At 44.8% G+C, this 18678-nt stretch overlaps 1 protein-coding gene and 3 non-coding genes across 4 annotated transcripts; 3 read left to right on the forward strand and 1 right to left on the reverse strand.

Annotated features, from left to right (window-relative positions):
- Positions 1-2234: 2234 nt before the first annotated feature.
- Positions 2235-2306, forward strand: TRNAD-GUC (transfer RNA aspartic acid (anticodon GUC)). Its single transcript has one exon. It is a non-coding gene; the product is annotated as a tRNA-Asp (tRNA).
- Positions 2307-2749: 443 nt separating this feature from the next.
- Positions 2750-2823, forward strand: TRNAI-AAU (transfer RNA isoleucine (anticodon AAU)). Its single transcript has one exon. It is a non-coding gene; the product is annotated as a tRNA-Ile (tRNA).
- Positions 2824-3029: 206 nt separating this feature from the next.
- On the forward strand, positions 3030-3101 carry TRNAD-GUC (transfer RNA aspartic acid (anticodon GUC)). Its single transcript has one exon. It is a non-coding gene; the product is annotated as a tRNA-Asp (tRNA).
- A 668-nt stretch (positions 3102-3769) lies between these two features.
- Positions 3770-13006, reverse strand: CPOX (coproporphyrinogen oxidase). Its single transcript, XM_057413136.1, has 7 exons — positions 12593-13006; positions 12363-12506; positions 11524-11634; positions 10341-10482; positions 7783-8001; positions 5958-6062; positions 3770-4061 (listed from the first exon to the last, which is right to left on the reverse strand). Exons 1-7 carry the CDS (start codon positions 12999-13001, stop codon positions 3974-3976), a joined length of 1218 nt encoding a protein of 405 aa, XP_057269119.1. The 5' UTR covers positions 13002-13006; the 3' UTR covers positions 3770-3973.
- Positions 13007-18678: the final 5672 nt, after the last annotated feature.

Raw genomic sequence — 18678 nt, forward strand, 5'->3', positions numbered from 1 at the left:
TGACTACAGTTTTTTGTTATGATGTTTCTTGATCTCAAAATCCTGATAAAACCCTTTAAAGGTGTGTTTTTCAAGACAGCTTGAGACAGACCGGAGTTTAAGACCTAAATTCTGTTCATGATGAGTACCCTTCATCTGGCGCCTGGAGTGGTTGTATTGCTTCAGCACTGCTTCCCAGAACCTTCTGATCCAGCTTTCTAGGGGCTGTGGTCTCTTTGATGGACAACACTCTAGAGTCTGGGAGACCCTCAGCATTAGTGACCCAGAAATGCTGCTGCAGAGCCACAGAAGGAAAAACAATACCACCTATTCAATGTGGAGCACATCAGATTTGCTCTCCTCAGCTATGTGGCTTTTTGTGGATTCTTACAAGTCTGTAACAGAACGGTTTGAGTCTAAGACTCTAAACTTAAAGATTATCTCACCAACTAAATAATTACTTTCTGTGGCCTGACCACAGTTATTTTTTTTCAGCCTCTGTATCTTACTGATAATTTATGCTTTTTTTAAACTTAGAAGCCTTTAGTGTGTGAGTTTGTTTCTTGGTTTCTTTATGCACATCTGTGTCTTTCTGCTCTTTTTTTTCCAGTCAGGTGTCTCCTGTCCTGTTTCTTTCTAACTCCAGATTTTCTTACACCGGACCTATGGCCATCTCCTCATACCATGTATTTGTCAGTCTCCAAGCAGCAGTTTTGCTATGTTGTTTTTTTTTGCGGAGAGTGTGCGAATATCTGTGTTAAATGTTGCCTGGTTTTGAGAAAGCTCTTGCATTATCATGATACATCTACATGCTTTCTCCATGCAGCTATTACCTTCTCCCCCCAACATTTTATGTCTATTAATGTATTTTATGATAGGTGGTGTTAATGGCACCTGAAACAGCAAAGGGGAAGGTAGCTAAGCTTAGCTTAGCACTCAGATACTGACAGTTTGTGAAGCAAAGGGCTTGGAATTTGATTGATCTCTCCAGCTTTTTCACAGGTATTTAATTCTTAAGTATTAAACATGCCAAGTGCAAGGTCCTACACCTGGGTCAGAGCAATCCCAGGCACAGCTACAGGCTGGGCAGAGAAGAGATTCAGAGCAGCCCTGCGGAGAAGGACTTAGGGGTGCTGGTTGATGAGAAAATGAACATAAGCTGGCAGTGTGCGCTTGCAGCCCAGAAAGCCAACCATATCCTGGGCTGCATCAAAAGGAGCATGACCAGCAGGTCAAAGGAGGTTATCCTGCCCCTCTACTCTGCTCTTGTGAGACCTCACCTGGAGTATTGTGTGCAGTTCTGGTGTCCTCAACATAAAAAGGACATGGAACTGTTGGAACAAGTCCAGAGAAGGGCCACGAGGATGATCAGGGGACTGGAGCACCTCCCATATGAAGACAGGCTGAGGAAGTTGTGTCTGTTCAGCCTGGAGAAGAGAAGGCTGCGTGGAGACCTCATAGCAGCCTTCCAGTATCTGAAGGGGGCCTGTAGGGATGCTGGGGAGGGACTCTTCATTAGAGACTCTAGTGACAGGACAAGGGGTAACGGGTTAAAACTTAAACAGGGGAACTTTAGATTGGATATAAGGAGGAAATTCTTTCCTGTTAGGGTGGTGAGGCACTGGAATGGGTTGCCCAGGGAGGTTGTGAATGCTTCATCCCTGCCAGTGTTCAAGACCAGGTTGGACGAGGCCTTGGGTGATATGATTTAGCGTAAGGTGTCCCTTCCCATGGCAGGGGGGTTGGAACTTGATGATCTTAAGGTCCTTTCCAACTCTTAACGATTCTATGATTCTATGATTCTGCTTTAATTAATTTTATTTATTTATTCATTACTTAATGCCTTGGTTTTACAAGTGCTGTAACAGGCTTTCCAGCTGGGGAAGGGTTCACACTTTCCTCTGAGGATAGGTAGTTTCACCACAGTAGAAAACGGGCCTCATTACAGGTTTAGGAGATGAGCCTGTCTTCCTTTCGTGCTGCTTTTCCCTCCACACTGGCTGTTGCAGTTTCAGAGGCAGCTCTGGGGTTCACACCATCTATGTGCCCACGACAGCCCGGGCATGGCCGGACTCCTCCCTCTGCTTTACGGCGTGTCGCCGGGCCGGGACAGAGCAGTGGCTTTCTCGGACGGATCCCAACCACCTTCTGCGATGCCGGGACCCGGACAGATACCTGGCTTCACATCTCCGCTCGCAGCGCCGTGGCACCGGGGACTCCTGGGGCTCGCCGGCAGGGAACGACCCGCACCCCGTTCCTCGTTAGTATAGTGGTTAGTATCCCCGCCTGTCACGCGGGAGACCGGGGTTCGATTCCCCGACGGGGAGGTGGTGCTGCCTTTTACCCTCTCGGGGTGCATTTCCTCTTCCTCCCGCCCGTGGCGTGACCAGGAGGAAGGGAGGCGGTCGGGAGCGGTGGGGGGTGTGCCGGTTGCTCTCGCGGCCAGGAGCCGAGGAGGGAAACATGGCGGTGTTGTTCCCATGGGGTTTTTGATGTCCGTGTTTAGTGTGTCGCCCTGCCGAGCTGCACCGAGCCGGCCGCGGAGTGGAGGAGGAGGGCGCAGAAGAAAACGAGAGTTTTACAGGTCCCCATTTTAGCAGTTCTCGTCACGCCGGTTAATGTCCGAACAGCTCTGGCGGAGGTGCCTGGAACGACCTGTCAGGGTACTGTTTAAAAAGAGCGGGTGCAGTTACACTAGGGGAAGTCATTCCTGTCAGCGTTCCCGCGGGAGCGCGGGAGCTACGAGCACGCGGAAACTGCTGGTCAGACCGGCCGGTTAGCTCAGTTGGTTAGAGCGTGGTGCTAATAACGCCAAGGTCGCGGGTTCGATCCCCGTACGGGCCACTTCTTTTCCCCACCCTTTAGAGGCTTACTAAATCATAAATGTTATTTTCTTTCATTTCCATTTAATCGGAGGAAATGTAGCACAGAAGTGAGCACAGTAACCCCCCAAACGAAGTCTGACTTCTGTCATAAGAGGCCAACGAGTCACCTGGCCAAAGTGACATTGTACCACGTGAGAGCAGGAAGGTCACACATTCATACCCAACTCCTCGTTAGTATAGTGGTGAGTATCCCCGCCTGTCACGCGGGAGACCGGGGTTCGATTCCCCGACGGGGAGGTTGTGTTTGTTTTTTCCTCAGGCGGGGGAGAACGGGATGTCCCTTGCTTTGCCCCATGGACAACGAGGTTTGCGCTGCAAAGAAAGAACAAGCAGCCCAGGGCTTGGAGCAACTTGAAGTTTTATTTGAAAGACTTTGGGGTAATATCCAACAGCTTACTGGTCTGTTCCCAGTCTTCATGGCAAAAGTACTGGCCTAAGACAGTTGGTAATACCAAAATGAGCAGTGCTGAAAGATTTTCTCCTCAAAATAGGCAGCCAGCCTTCCACAGTCATACGGCAAGACTGGGACCCTAACCCAGACTCTCCCAGTTACTTATCAGTCAAGTCATGCTGCTGCAGCATGTCTTAAAACATCATCCCTCACCTCCAAGCATCAAAATATACATGAATAAGAATCCCTTTTGCACAACTTCCTGAAAGCACAGTTTAAGGTTTAAAATCATACCAAGTATTTCCTTGATTCTTAAAAAATTAAAATATTGCTAACACATCCCAGCATTTTCTAAGAGTAAACAGTGCTATTTAGGCACACTTAATGCTTTCGTTCCAGTGGAAAATTTACCATTTTGCAGTCAAACAACTCAGCTAATGAAGTTCTTAAGCAAGCACAGTAGTCCTGTGAGGGCACCACAGGTCCTTCAGAAGACAACATCAACATGGGGTGATAACATGAGATGATCAATCTTTACAAACAAGTTCACGTATTTGTAAATTACGGCAATTTTACATCATTATTAAGGCACTGGGTAAGAGTATAAATAGCTGTACTAAAACGCCAGTCAACAGCAGTTTGAACGTGCTGATGTGCAGGCATTCCTTTTCTTTCATACTGGCTCAGTGTAAGCATTGCATCTTGTTCATGATCCATGTCAGTGCACCCAATCTTTGGGATTGCGCAGAACTTCCAGGATTTCTGCTTCTTTCGAGCTCTCTGGCGGGGTGTGCATGTATTCCCACCTGCAGGAAGAGGGGAAACTCAGTCAGACTGCTCAGCTGGCTGGCACCTGTCTGGCACCAAGCTGTGCTGGGACTTGAGCTGCTTTTTCTGAGGATGCGAAGCTACATACACAGTTGATGCTCTTTGCATCAGGTGACAGATACGGCTACAAATCATTAAGTTCCGTAAAAACAAATAATACTGGAATAGAGAGGAGAAATGTTAGCTTCATCTTTTTCCCAGCTTTTGGAAAGGCTGGAACAACAAAGTGAAGAGCAGTGCCCCCTACCCCACAATTCATGAAGGTTTATTTGCAAAGGTATTTTAGCAGTCTCTTGTGACACACTAGTATGACAAGGAAGACAAGGAAAAAAGGAACCCAGACAGTTTCGACAGTGAGGACACGAGACCTAGTTTTTCCAGAAGCTACACTGGAAGCCCTACAAGTCCTTGTTAAATCTTGGTTTTAAAAACAAAGATGATAAGAGACAACTTTTTATTGAAAAGGCAATTATGAGAGGCCTGACAGAGAAGTGTCAGCAGTCACGAAGTGATGAATGGGTACAACCTTCCACCCCCCCCCCCCCCCCCCCCCCCCCCGGGGAAGGTCTCATTCATGCTGTGAAGCAGCTGTTTACATTGATGAAAACAAGCAAAACCAGATTATCCCAACAATGGAACCAAAAGATAGGACTGTGCTATACCACCAGGGAAGGGACACATTTAGTGTTGGCAGCAGGGTGAAGCTATATGGTGAGAACAGGACTGCCTTCATGGTCAAGGAATAGCAGGTCAGTGTTCCTGGCAGAGGGAAGTACTAACAAAGTTTATGGAATTCATGATAGAGGCTGTGCTAGATATGCTAGTAGCGTACCCAAAAGCAACCTAAAAAGGGGAGTGTACTGTAAATGACAGGATATGCGGATACTGCAAGATTAAGAAAGATAGGTTAAAAACTAAAAAGGCAGTTGAAAAGTGTTCATATCAAGCCAAGAAACTAAGCAATAAACTGCTAGGTGAAATTCACTGTTGATTAATCTGAAGTGATGCACACAGGAAAAAGTTACATACACATTGAAAGACTCAGTTGACTTTTATTACCCAGAAAAGATCTTGGCATCGTAACAGTCCATCATATGAAAAGGGCAGCTCAGTGTTTAGCAGCAATCAAAATAAGCAAACAGCATATTAGGGTTATGAAAGGAATAATGAACTAAAACATTATTATGCTACTGTATGAGTCAGCAGCACACCTGCATCTTAGATACATAGATCTGGCTTATGTTGTCTGTTCCTTATCCACAGTTCAGAAAGGGCATAGAAAACTTAAGCCTAGGCAAAGTGGCAAATGTGGTCAAAAGTATAGAACAGCTACTGTACAAAGACTAAAAAGAATGGGACTTGTCAGCCGAGAAAACAGACAATGAAAAAAAAACAAAACCCAGAAGCCTGTAAAATAACTGTTACGGAGAAAATGAACAGGAAGAAAATCTGGTTAGTTACTGAAAAGTGAAATGAAGTCATCAGCTGCAGGTAGAAAATGGACACTTTTTCATACAACACACAGTTAAACTATGGAACTACTTGTCACAGGCTTGTCAGGGCTGCCAAAAGCACACAGGGTTTCAAAGAGCTACTAACAAAAACCCTTGGAGTGAGGAGGGGACATCTATGGGGAGGTACTAAGCACAAAAAATACTTTTTTTTTTGTGTGTGAGGTAATATCTAGGTCACACATTACTTGCAACTGGGTGAGCATAGCAGACCAGAGAAGCATCTGCATGTATTTGGCCAGTTCTTGTATCAGGCATGAACTGTTAAGAGACTGGACACTATGACGTAACTTTGCTTTAATCCTATCAAGTATTTTAGTCAGAACAGTGCCTACCTACAACTCCACATAAGTATGCCCTTACCTTGCAGTCAGTGGCAGAGACATAAGAATGCTTTCAATTCTTGATCCTGGTGTCAGGAGGCCAAACTTTGTACCTCTGTCATAAACCAAGTTGAACTCTACATACCTGTGGGGAGTGAACAGAAAAACAAGTTTACTACCAGAAGGTGATTGTGCCTTCTTCAACTAGCAGACATCAGACAAAACAAGCCTGACCTTCTGTTGTTAGAGGCGTCAGAATGAGCCCTGGTTTGGTGCCAACTGTTCTCTATCATCCTGTGCATAGGAATGCAGGTGTGACTTTGCTGCTCCACATAGCACAGGAAGTAATGACCACAGCTAACAGACAAGAGCAGCCAAACTAGTCAACAGACAGCATTCTGCATGGTGCTATACTAGCTTACTTCACCCAGTCTTCAGTCCTGCTGGAAAGGCTGACACCAAGTTTAGCTTGGTTATGCTAGTACTCTTTTGTGTGGTGGTGTCAGACATTAAAAGGAGCCTTAAAGGAACTGGAAATGACTACAGGAAAAACTCTACTCTGCAGTCCTCTGCTGGAGGACACATAAGCAGCAAGGTCAGAACAAGATTTTCTTTTCTTGGGAGATCTGTAAAGCAGAAGTCAGCCAGCTTGAGAGTGCTGGATGGGACTGCTAGAAGCCAAAATAGTTTTCTGCTGTCAGCATATGAATGGAACAGTGACAATTCAGCAAGGGTTATCTTAATAACCAGTACTGAGGTCTTAGTACTTAACAGAGGCACAGGAAAGGAGGAGCTCTTATCTGTTCTTTCCTGCTGCAGAAATGGAGAGCTTTACCTAGCCCAATAATCTGCAAACAGATTCTTCTGCTTAAAGATGTTACTCCCCTCATAACCTTAGCAGGTTTGCTAAATCCCATCCACAAACTGGATCCTGAAAATCCACCACTCCCGTGAACAATTCCACCAAATTAAGCATACATGCTTACCTGAGTAACTACTGCAGACCAGTAATCTAAATTTGAGTGTCTACACCTTCCCTATACCACTCCCACAGACTTCTCTGCAGAAGAGGCAGAAACTAAAGACAGAGCATATGTACTCACACTTCCTCCATATGCTTAGACAATAACAGGACATAGAGAAAGGAGCACAACTATATCTACCAGTGTCCCTAAACTTTAGGAGCATTAACATTCACATTAATAAGGATCCTGAAATGTCTTTTAAGTACTTTTACAGTCACTTTGAAACATCCCAGAAAAAACAGATTCCTCTGCATCCTTATTCCTTTACCAAGCGTTCACTGCATTTCAATGCCAAGACCAAACAGAATAAATATGTATGAAACTAGCTGAAAGTACTCTTGGGAACAGTTATTTCATGACTTTCTGGGATTTAGCTTCATTACTTAATAGGACACATGACTCCTTCACCCTTAGAGTCCTTATGTCATGGAGCAGTCCCAATATCCCATATCATTGGGCAGCAGCAGAAGGCACCAAGTACACACACCCCCACCCCCTTTGCCTGTTACAAAGCAGCAGCTTCTCTTGGTTTTTGAAGGAGTTGGAGAGAAAGTATGGTATTTTTTATAGGTTGCTTGTACTGCAACATGGAAAAGCGGGAGATACAGACGATGGCGTGATAGTACCTTCTTTGCATCCTCTTTGGCAATCTAGCATTGGATTTCAAATGAGCTCTGTGCACAAAAATGTTCAACTTCTTACGTGAACTTCAGAGTACACATGCAATCTTAGCCCGTATCAGAACAGGATATAAACCCACAACCATGAAGGACTAGCTTATTTTTTAACCTGCTAGCATAATCCACCCTCTCTGTATTCTTCTGCTCCTTCAGTACTCACCGTCCTCTCCGAAGCTGCTGCCATAGTTTTTCCTCTGGTGTGAAGGAGTCATGGCAGTGCCTTTTCACAATGGGAATGTAACAAGGCACAACAGCTTTGGCGCAACTCTTCACAAACTGGAATACTTCCTCCTTGGAGGGAGAGTCTACGTCATCAAAGAATATACCTCCAATCCCTCTTCGTTCACCACGGTGCTTGATAAAGAAGTAGTCATCACACCTAGAAGAAGCAGCAGATAATATGGTCCACAATATTCAAAGAAATGTAGGGAAATACAAGCAGGCACATGGCACAGAATGGCACTAGTGGAATATTGACAAGAAGTCAGTTCCTGCTGTGCAGGGTGCCCCACTGTTTCACTGACTGCCAAGAGCCCAGATGGTACAGCACCACCTGCAAAGCACTCCTGCACTTACTTACAGTAAAAGTAGTAAAAGCTCTGATGTAAAGTTTCTGTAAAGCTTCATATCACCACAGAGTCTCTAAACACGCAACAATCAAACACTACAGCAGATGCTTCCTTGTGGACTGATCCAATAAGTATCCTCTACCGTCACGAAGGACGTACACCCGATTTCGAAATTTCACACTAAGAGCTCTTCTTAGATTTCATTCCCAGAACTATATGTAATCCTGAATTATTTCTATAGCTTTCAAATTAGCTTAAACTTGGAAGAAAATTTCTTTATTCTTTTTGCTATCCTAGTAAAATAATTGTTTTTCTGTATCAAAACTAAAAAAATGTAGAGACCTAAGGGCAGATAAGAAAGTCACTGTCACGTAAGGAAAATAATCAAAAGTGAGGCAGCCTTCCCTGGAAAAAGGCTTTTTAACAGTTAAACTTGGAAGATGGGGTCATTCTAGCAGTGGCTTTTCATGGCTTATGTTCAAGTTTATTGGTTTATGTTTGTGTGCAGCTTATCCTACAACAAGCAGATAATTAATCTCCTTTGTATTTACTAGGAGTATGTAGGTGTGCAATTACTATAAATTAGCTGATTCACTGGTATCCACACCCTGTCTTGCTTACAGTTGCTTGTTCGGACAGCCATGCCCCCGAGCATTCACACAGGGGAGAAATGGAAAGGAGGCAGGAAGGAGAAACCATCAACAGCAAGGAAATCTTGCCTTCCTTTAGGATTAGTTTTCCGTAAGTGTATCCATCCACAGTTTCTGTTCTCAAGTGATATAAATGGCACGGTCATAGCAGGAGAGACTTACAGATGCAACAGATAACCTAAGCTAGATAACCTAAGCTTTTTATTCACTGGCTGATCAGCATTTTTATTTTACGGCAGTGGAAAAATGAGGGGAAAAGGCCGAGTCAGAAACACAAAAGAGAAGGCGGCTAACAAAAGTCTTAAGGCTAGAATAGGAGGCAGCGTGGTAAACATAGCAAGAGTTTATTTCTGAGAAAGGTAGGAAAAGGAGCTAATTAGTAGAAGCTCAGAGAAGATCCACACTGCTCCAGCAGTGATAACTGTATACCTGTACGTAGCTGCTGCTTGCGGGAAACACTCATGCTGGGATTGAGAAAACTGCCTTTTTCCATGGAACACAACTAGTCCTTTCCTGAGCTGCCCCCAGATTAAGAATTGGCATCCTTCTCTCCGACACCTTGCAGCTGGCATCGATAGCCTGCTTACACTGCAAACAACCTGACCACTCTGAACTACCATGCAAAAATTCCTCAGAGAACAAGACTGTGGTCTTAAAGTTGTAAGAGATGCTTCTCTACTAAGTGGCTGCCATTTGAGCTACAACACCCACTTTATCTCAAGTCCTCAGACAGGACCTGGTAGCACACAAAAGGGTAACCCCTCCTTCTTGGATACCACAACTTGTAATAGATAGGATTATCAGACACAGAGCAGCAAGCTCCCAGTGAACAGTGAAGGATCCTATCATTTGTATCTCTCAAGAAGAACTTTCAGTATTTGCATCTTTAGAGAACATTCTGTTGAACTCTCAGTGAATACATCACTGGAAAAAAAAAGTACAGCTCCATCAAAATGAAGAAGCTTCTACATAAAGGACAGGCTCCTTTACCTACCTGGCAAAAAATAAAAGGCCATGGAAGTCAGACTAAAGGCAGTAAAACTGGAGTGGGGCGATTTTCAGAACTGCAGTGCTGGGCCAAGAGCTCACATTGAAGTCATGCACATTTTCCAAGAGTTCACTGTAAGCAGAGTTTGCCCAAGTCCATAGGACAAAAGTCTTGTCCTAGTTCAACACCAGAGGCTAAAAGGAATTTGTAAGTTGCCTAGGGAAGACTGGCTTACAAAGTCTTGCAGAGTCAGTTTAGTTCTTTTGCAGGCTGTAGACTTATAATCCTAGCTGTCAGCCCTCTGATCCGAACAACTCTGGCCTCTCTAAGTGTGAGATTGTTTCAGAGTACACTTTGTCCTGGATAACATCTGCTGGTTTTCATTAGGGTTTGCTGATACTTTTCAAAAGGCAGCAGAACCTACTATTCCGAAGACTACCCTTAACTGGCAATATCCAGGGCCACCTTCTGTTCCCACAAAAGAAACCCAAGCACATCTCTCCCCACATACCATTTCTTGTACTTGGGATACAGCTTCATATCATGCTTGTCACAGGCTTCTTTCAGTGTCTTGTGAAAATGAACAGCATCCTCTTCATTCAAGTAAGTTGGAGTGAGATCAGTCCCACCACCAAACCACCACTGTTTAGTTCCTATAGGAGAAAGGCAAGCAGCAACATTTTTCTTTTAAAGTTCTGAACAGCAGTATGCTGCTAGTGGTTCACCAAGAACTAACACCTACTTTTACAATTAAAAAAACCCAAAAATCATTATTCAGTAGTGTCTCTTATCCTCGTCATGAAACACTGGAGTTTGAGGTCATGTGATGACCAGTGCTTTCAGGAAAACAGAAAACAAATTTCAAAGCAGCAGAACATATTTATTCGGTATTTTGGACCACTGACCCTGACTACAGGCTATCAATTTCACAAGAAGGGCGGACAACTCCTATTCGAGAATCCAGAAACATTTTGCTGCATGCTAAAGAAAGGCAACATTGCTATTAAATCCAGGGAAGTCACTGACTAGAAATGATCCATAATGCTCTGACAAAATAATTGGAAAAAACCTCTCTTTGAGCTTCTGACAGTACATTATGTTCACAAGGTACAGATGGCATTTCAGCATCTGACCACCTAGCATATGGTTTAGTTTTAGGTAGTTCTGCGAGGAGTAGGGAGTTGGACTTTGTGATCCTTATGGATCCCTTCCAACTTGAGATATTCTGTGATTCTAACCTGGAGCCCCACTTCTGACAGTGGAAAGTTACAGAAACTCAGGGGAAAAAGTCACAATGCGGATTCTGACAGTATGTCCACCCAGCTTCAGAGGCAGAGATGCATCCTGAACAGTATGCTTACCAGTTCTTTACAGACCTTATGCTACTAAATTCTAGAATTGCATCTTTGAATATGTTTTACATATAACCTCCTACATTTTATCTTAAGTGTGAAACCTCTGGTGTACTCTGCAAAAAATGAACTCCAAACCCCTCTACCAGAAGCACACTTCACACTGACCTTACAAATTCACAAAGGCCCAGAGATTAAGAGATCCAGTGCTACACAACAGATTCTTGCAGAGCTGGGAACAAACCTGGGCTGGTTCTTAACCTTTTAGCTGAGCCATGCAGTCTCGCTTCCTTCGTGTGGAGTCATACATTTCATAGCACTTCATCGGATTACAATTCTTACCATCTGCTTCTTCAATTTCAAAGTATCTGTAGTTGAAGTGCATGGTTGGAACATGAGGGTTCTTAGGATGGATAACAGAGCTCACACCCATGGCGCAGAAAGGCAGTTTCCCTAGATAATAAAAAAACCCATAGAAAAAATCCTTCCGTTTTCTCAAATAACTTAATTTATTATCATTTAAGGAACACTGCTCTTTTTCCTTAGGTTCCAAGATATTGCTCCACTATAAGAAAATTTCTTACGTTGGATCACCATAATTATTAATGTGCAATTTACTTCTCATCCGCACATCTCTGTGTGCTTAACTAAATTTATTCTTTTTATTTATCCTAAAATGCAACAGTATGGTAGAGCACCCATTAGATGAAGAACACTTGAAATGTAAGGCACTGTTAAGGGTTTCCACCACCCCCAGCCCTCACGATTGCCCGCTGCTATGCAAACATGGGTTGAATCCTCTTTAGCCTTTAGTTCTTTGTGGACCCACTTTAGCCTTCAGGTTTTGTGGTAATCCCCCTCCACCTCTTCGGTTCATGACTCCTGTGCAGTTTCACTGTTAAGCTACAGCATCATTGTTGAGAAGCAACCTAAGCCTACAGTACATTGTTTAAAGCAGTGAGATGGAGGGAGAAGCACCCCAACACCTAGCTTTTTAAGGCTGTGAAAGTGAGCTCAGGATCACTGGTTAGGCAGCACCACGATGCAACTGAAACCACTGAGTGCTGATTAGCCTTCCTCATTTCTGCTCAAAGGTCCGACTGCATTGAGAGTAGCTGCACGGGAATATCAGGGTGAATGCGCCCCGGTCTCTTACCCCACCTTCCCGCCAGTCACTTTACCGTCTTTGGCCTTCAGAGACTTCCCCCTGCTCCGCATCTGCCGCGCTGCGTCCTCCGACAGGTGCCCGAACACGACGGACACGTTCACACCGGCCTTCTCGAAGACCTCGCCGTCCTGCAGCACGCAGCTTATGCCGCCGCCGCCTGCCAACACCGACGTCAGGCTGCGCCGGGGCCGCCGCCCTCCGGGTTGCCAGCTCCCGGGCTGATCCCCTGCAGCTCCTTCTTACCTTCCTTCCTCTCCCAGGTGTCGACGGCGAAGGCGGCGCCGGGGTCCAGTGCGGCCAGAGCTCGACACACCTCCGCTTGCGTCTCCATGATGAGCAGCTCCATTCGGCTCCGCAGCTCCCTCCGCCGCCGTCGCAGCTCCCGCAGCCCGCTCACCGGCGGCGCCATAAAGCGCTGCCGCAACACCTTCTCCTCCTCGTCCTCCTCTGATGCCGCCATCACGGCCTGACGCCGCCATAACCACAGCACCACCCCTCCCAGCGCCCCCGCGGCCGCCAGCGTGGCTCGCCGGCTCTCCCGACCCCCTCGGCCTGCCGCCGCCCCCAGCGACAGGGAACCCAGCGCTCGGCGCCGTGCCGCGGCGGTGAAAGCCGCAGCGGCCCCGCGGAACACCCGTACGCCTGCCGCCATGACGAGCACCAAAGCCGCGGGGGCCGGGTCGGGTGGAGCGGGGGGCGGAGTGGGGAGGTACCGGGCCGTGCCGTGCCGCGCCGTATATAAGCACGTTTTCTATGTGTCTATGTACATGCAAGAGTAAGGATGTATGCTTTTGAGGAATCGATCACCTGTGCATAGCATTACTGGTATTATACTTGTAGTAACGTGTTTTTAGAACCTGATTAGTTTATGGGACTACCATAAATGGGGTTATGCAATGGGGCTACTTCCCATGCGTTTGAGAGGGAACATGCTTATACCGCCATTGTTCTTTCTGAAGTTGAAGCACATTTTCTTTCCTAATAAAATAAGAGTTCAAAGTAATAAGGAGAAGGGTTATGTAGAGCCAGATGTTGAAAGGTACTGCATAGCACCAGCTTACAGTCCAGAATTTGGTTGGTTGATTTTTGATTCTTTTTCTTTTTTTTTTTTTTTTGTGTGTGTGTGGTGCTGATGTTGGCACCAGATCCATTAAAATGATTTTATGTTTTTCATCTGCTTCAACATCTGCTGTATCAACAGTGGAGCAGTACAACAGACCAACTAGCCCCATAACAGAAGACTTTAGCAAGCAACTAAAACAGAAACTCTCCTCAAACAAACATTTAGGTAACAGTGCAGCCATTGATGATAGTACTGTGCTGAACATAGTTTTCTTTCAAATCGAACAGCTGGTTTACTGATTGTTTGGTTTGTTGTTGGATTTTTGTAATAAGCATACTATTGTTTTCTAATAAGTAATGACAGTTATTAAAGCTGTAATTGATTGAGGACCCATGAGGGAAGAAATGGGCTATACCTGATCCCATGTGAATCCAGCATAAGACCCTTTATTGTGTGACAAGAGCATATTTATATCATTCTACTTCCTTTACACACAATCACGCATTCTTTGATTCGTTGCCTCGCATCCCTTTTATAGTCTACTAAGTGCTAAGCAGTAACTTTCCACTCTTTTACTCCCACTCTTTTACGTCCCAGTTTAGCAACACTACTAAGGGTTACAAATATTCACACTGTTTGGTCTGTCTTTGAGATGCACATCCTGCTTTATCTTGCAGACAGCCTGCTGTTTTGCTAACCGATCTTTACCCTTCATAGTTCTCTTTACAGTTCCCAAGGCTTAGGCCCGAGCAGGGCATTAACACCTGGTGTTCTCTTCACCGTTCCCAAGGCTTGAGCCCATCCAGGGCAACAGCACCTGGTATTTTCTTTACCATTCCCAAGGCTTAAGCCGGGCCAGAGCGATAACGCCTGGATCTATTTCATTAACTGTTTCTATCTGTCACCCACAGACCCATATAATGGTTAGGCTGAGAAAAAAATAACAGCTGCCCCAAAAGCCCAGCCTTATGAGGTTTATATTCTGGTATGGTACTGTTCCTTGGAAACAATGAGCTTATGGTATTTCGGGACTGTTTTGCACCTGTATTACCCAAAAGAACATCAGTTTCAAGGGTGGCTCTGTGGAAGGTGAAGAGATTTGTCCCTAATATGGACCAGAGCTTTATTGTAGGGTAAGGTGGGGGAGGGATGACTGTGTAAACGTTCACTTGAAGCCTTAGTCCCTCCTTTCTGATGTGATTCTGCTTTTTGGCAGCAGAGGATGCTGTGCAGCTGCTGAGCTTTTGCAAGTAGGGCGGGAAGGAGACCTCTGGGTTGGGTTCTCTTCTGCCATCAGCTGGAGAACAGGATTAATGATGAGGCAGGAGACCAGACCCACTGGATGCAGGAGTGAGGGAAGGAGGGTGTTGTTATTTGCAGGAGATATCTGTGATTGGTGGAGAAGAGCACTATTATCTTAGAGACTGTGGTAAGTCTGCTTAATTTGGCTGTACTAAGCAGCTGTTTTAACAGTTCTTTATCCAGGCCTGGCTGTGGTAGCTCAATTTCTTTTTTAGTTGCATCACTGGATTTACCTAAACATTTTCATGATAACCAGTGTGCATTGTGCACTTCCAGTAGTAAAGCTGTCATCTTTGAGTGGGTTTCTTACACACTACTATAATGGAAAAAAATAAATGCTGAAAAGGCCAAAGGGCATGTAAAATGAATTCATGCTGATGAGCATTTAATAGTATTTTTCCTAAATTAGGTTGAGTGCAAACTTTGCTAGCAGCTGGCAGTTCAGCTGCACAGGACCTCTGGAGGTCTCTAGTCCAACCTGAGGGGTTTGCTGTTCCCAGGCTGGATGAGCTTGCACAGGGCCGTCCTTGTGCAGCTGCGCTTGGAAAACCTCCACCCCTGTTGTGCCTGGGCTTCTGCCCACTGTATAGATTTTTTTTTCTTGTATGTCATGAGAATTTATTTTGCTGCAACCTTGTTGTCAGGTCAGTGCCTTGCTCTTGCTGCTGAATCTTAGGAGCAGGACTACTTTACAGACCAGGCTTTATCCGTCTGGACACTAAAGTGTGGTTAGGCTGCACTTTCTGGTGGAGAGGAGGAGTGTCAAACACCCCTACTGTTTCCATGCTGAATCCTCTCATGTTAACTCCTTGCAAGGACGCCCTCTTTAACAGCAGTTTAAGGTTGAAACTTCAGCCAAATGCCATATACATTCTCTTTGCAGCAGTATGAGGGTGCAATTAGCAGGCAGGGCATCAAAAATGACACCTTGCACAGGAGAGATTTTTTTGTAGCCCTCTTTAGATGTGTACAACCTAAGTGTGTTGGCTGGTAAAAAAAGCACTGCAGCAAGTAGCTCAATTGGCCTTTTCAGTATTTGAACTGAATGTGGTGCTTCACCACATTATTTCAGTTTACCTCTCTTTACAGTACCGAGAATAGGAGCACATATTGATGTGCAATGCTCAGCAACTCAACAGTGATAAGAGGTAATAAAATGTAAACACATTTTGATCTGCATTTTCAGTGCATAGTGTTGTATGGAGTGTGGGGGCTTTCACTTGTGCACGCGCTGTTAAATTTCTGTGCTCTTCCATTTCTTTGGAAACACAAAAGGAAGGAAGAAGAAAGGGACACTCAGAGCTTAGATCAAAGCCAAAGGAAAACCTGGAATTGGTTCTCGCATTTGCTTGAACAAGAGTTGAGCATGAGGAAATGTACCTTACCCTTTTTAGTTGGCTAGGTGAAATTGCAAGGTCTTGACTTTGTTGAAATCTCCATGTCAATTTGTAAAGTATGACTGAAAAATTACATGTCGAAATGACTTTGATTATTATATCACTGAGTGGGTCATCCATTTTCGTACCTGTATGTGTTGTGGTAGTGGGGGTCTTGTAGTGGGTCTTGTGGTGTGTTTTCTTTTCAAGTGAGTGAAGCCAGTTAGATTTGCTGTGTAGCCAAAACCTCTACTGATGCAAATGAACATGATTCTAGAGAAGGTTGTAAGACTACACTGATTTCCAGAAGATTTGAAGAACTGGACTCTTAGCTGCAGTTTACATAAGGTGACATACAATGAAGAAAACTTGTTTTACTTGTACTTTGGAAAGAGCTCAGAAGCTTCTCAGGTGCTTTTAGGAAAGCCTTTCTTCCTCTAATGCTTGATGACCTTTAAAAAGTTAATAAAATCAGAAAGAGAGTGAAATGTAGAATTACCCAAAGCGAATGAGTGCCCTAGAGAGGTTCACACTAAGAATTAGGCCACAAGATGTGCTGCATGCAACCTCTGGAAATATACTAGTATTCTGGGACAGATGTTACAATCTTCCCTGTGATGAGAGGTCTGTCTGTTGTTTTCCCACTTCCTCTGTGCCCTTCCTTCATCTCTGCATTCAGATTTACTATTACATAACACTATCTTCATAAAACATCATTTTTTTTCCCCCAAACCATAGCTATTGCTTCATCAAGGCTAAAAAGCCAAAGCATGACATCTCTCCCAGGCTTCCAAGGAAAGAACAAGCAGAAGTGATCTGTTGAAGTGCATTCCCTATTTCTTTTACTGTATGAGGGTCCCGGTGAAACACAACTCCCCTGCCCTAGTGTCATAATTTTTTTTTTTTTTTCTTGCAGCCACTGTAGCTGTTTATACAGACTAAATGTAATGTTTGCTGTTGTGAAAGTTCACCCAGAAGCCAAAATACACACCCTTCTCTCTCCTCTGGAATATTCGGTATGTTGTTTATGGTGAAGCTAAAGGACCAGCTGAGTTAGCTCAGAAGTCTTGAAAGACTTGTGTTTGCAGCCATTTCAGAGTAACAGACATACAACGTGGTTGAAACTACTATCTGGGCAGTGCTACAGGGTTCCAGAGATTTATAGTCCTCAAAAAGCTCTTGTATAACTACAGAACTGTAGGCTTAATGCACCATCTCACTCTTACCCTTACGCTGTACCGCAGGGATAACGTGAGGCAGGAGTTCTATGAGAAGCAAGATGATGAACTGCTTTTCTTGCATTGCCTCCAGAAAACTAATGATGAGCACTGCTTATTACATTAATTATTGTCAAGAGGTATTCTTTCCTCATGCTGTTAGTTCTTAGAAGTCATAACTACAGGTTTTGCGATGGCCGTTTTTCAATGAGTAGATCTAATTATCAGACCTTATTTTCTCCATTGGTTTAAATCTAATACAGTCAGTCTTCTCCTGTAGGGTGGGTATGAAGTGCAGAACAGAGTAGGGTAGAATGAGGTCTGTTACCTCAGCATAGAAACCTGAGAAGGTGCTTTCTTGGAAGCAGCTGGTCTAAGCTCAGGAAAGCTCTGCCTTCCTCACAGGCCAGTAGGTAAGGAAGCAAATGTGCTCCATGGGGACAGTGGGGTGGCTGCAGTGGCTTCATGGAGACTAACATTGATGGGTCTGCTCAGGCTGTGGTCTACCCCCTGCTCAGGCCATGATGAATGTTAGCCATGGGTCTCTTCCAGGAGAAGGTGCCACTGCCATTGAGGAGCTTAGTCAGCGTGTGGAGAAGCAAGCCTCATCCAGGCTCTTCAACAGTCTAGAAATCCCTCAGCCTGTGATTCTCCATGCCTACCTTGTAGACCTTACTGGGTGGTCATGGGGCTGCCAAGAGAAAAAGCTGCAGATGTGCAGCTGCAAGAAGAGATGGTGAGAGAGCAGGTGTGAGATCCTCTCAGAGCAGAATGGTGAGAAACTCAGCAAGGGGATCTGTTTTTTGTACAAGTGCTTCTACTGCACAAGAAGCATAGTTAGGGGTGGGTTGGTGGGACTTCCCACATCTTCCGGGGCAGGAATGGTGCTGAGGGGAGGGATTCAACCCTTGTAATGTGCACAAGAACAGATTGGTAGTGTTGCACCAAGTGCAAACAGAGCTGGCTGACTAAAAGTAAGCCAAATCCAAAAGCAGACACAGGTGTGATACTTCTGCTGGATTCTCTCCCAGATTGTGCTTTCATTTTAGGGATTTCCTGACTTGGTGTGGTCTAGTTAGTGACTATCAGTAGATCTCTCTTGTAAATGCTCATTCACTCTCCCTTGAGAATTTTCTGCCTCTTAGAAAATCCTCTTGCAAGTAGCATTGTGGTCTGTAGGGCTTGTCTAGAAACCAGCTTCTCATAGCTTCATTGATGGCTACTAGTTCTTGCATATCTGAGGAGACAGTAAAGAGTTGTTCCTATCCATGCCGTCAGGACTCAGGAAGATGTCTCTTTACCAGGGTGGAAAATCCTAGCTCACTAATTCCTTATGTGGTGACCACTGTCACCACGTGCCATATGTGTGTC

This window comes from Pezoporus wallicus, unplaced genomic scaffold, assembly GCF_028554395.1.
Source record: "Pezoporus wallicus isolate ANWC-B61680 ecotype Strahan unplaced genomic scaffold, APGP_CSIRO_Pwel_v1 contig_6484, whole genome shotgun sequence".
NCBI classification, from domain to species: domain Eukaryota; kingdom Metazoa; phylum Chordata; class Aves; order Psittaciformes; family Psittacidae; genus Pezoporus; species Pezoporus wallicus.

Excerpts from the sequence above, each read along its gene's own strand:
- CPOX (XM_057413136.1), bottom strand. The coding sequence starts at position 13,001 with ATGGCGGCAGGCGTACGGGTGTTCCGCGGGGCCGCTGCGGCTTTCACC. Across the intron at positions 12,507-12,592 it reads CACCTGGGAGAGGAAGGAAG|GCGGCGGCGGCATAAGCTGC; the intron begins GTAAGAAGGAGC and ends CGGTGTTGGCAG. Across the intron at positions 11,635-12,362 it reads GTCTCTGAAGGCCAAAGACG|GGAAACTGCCTTTCTGCGCC; the intron begins GTAAAGTGACTG and ends TTTATTATCTAG.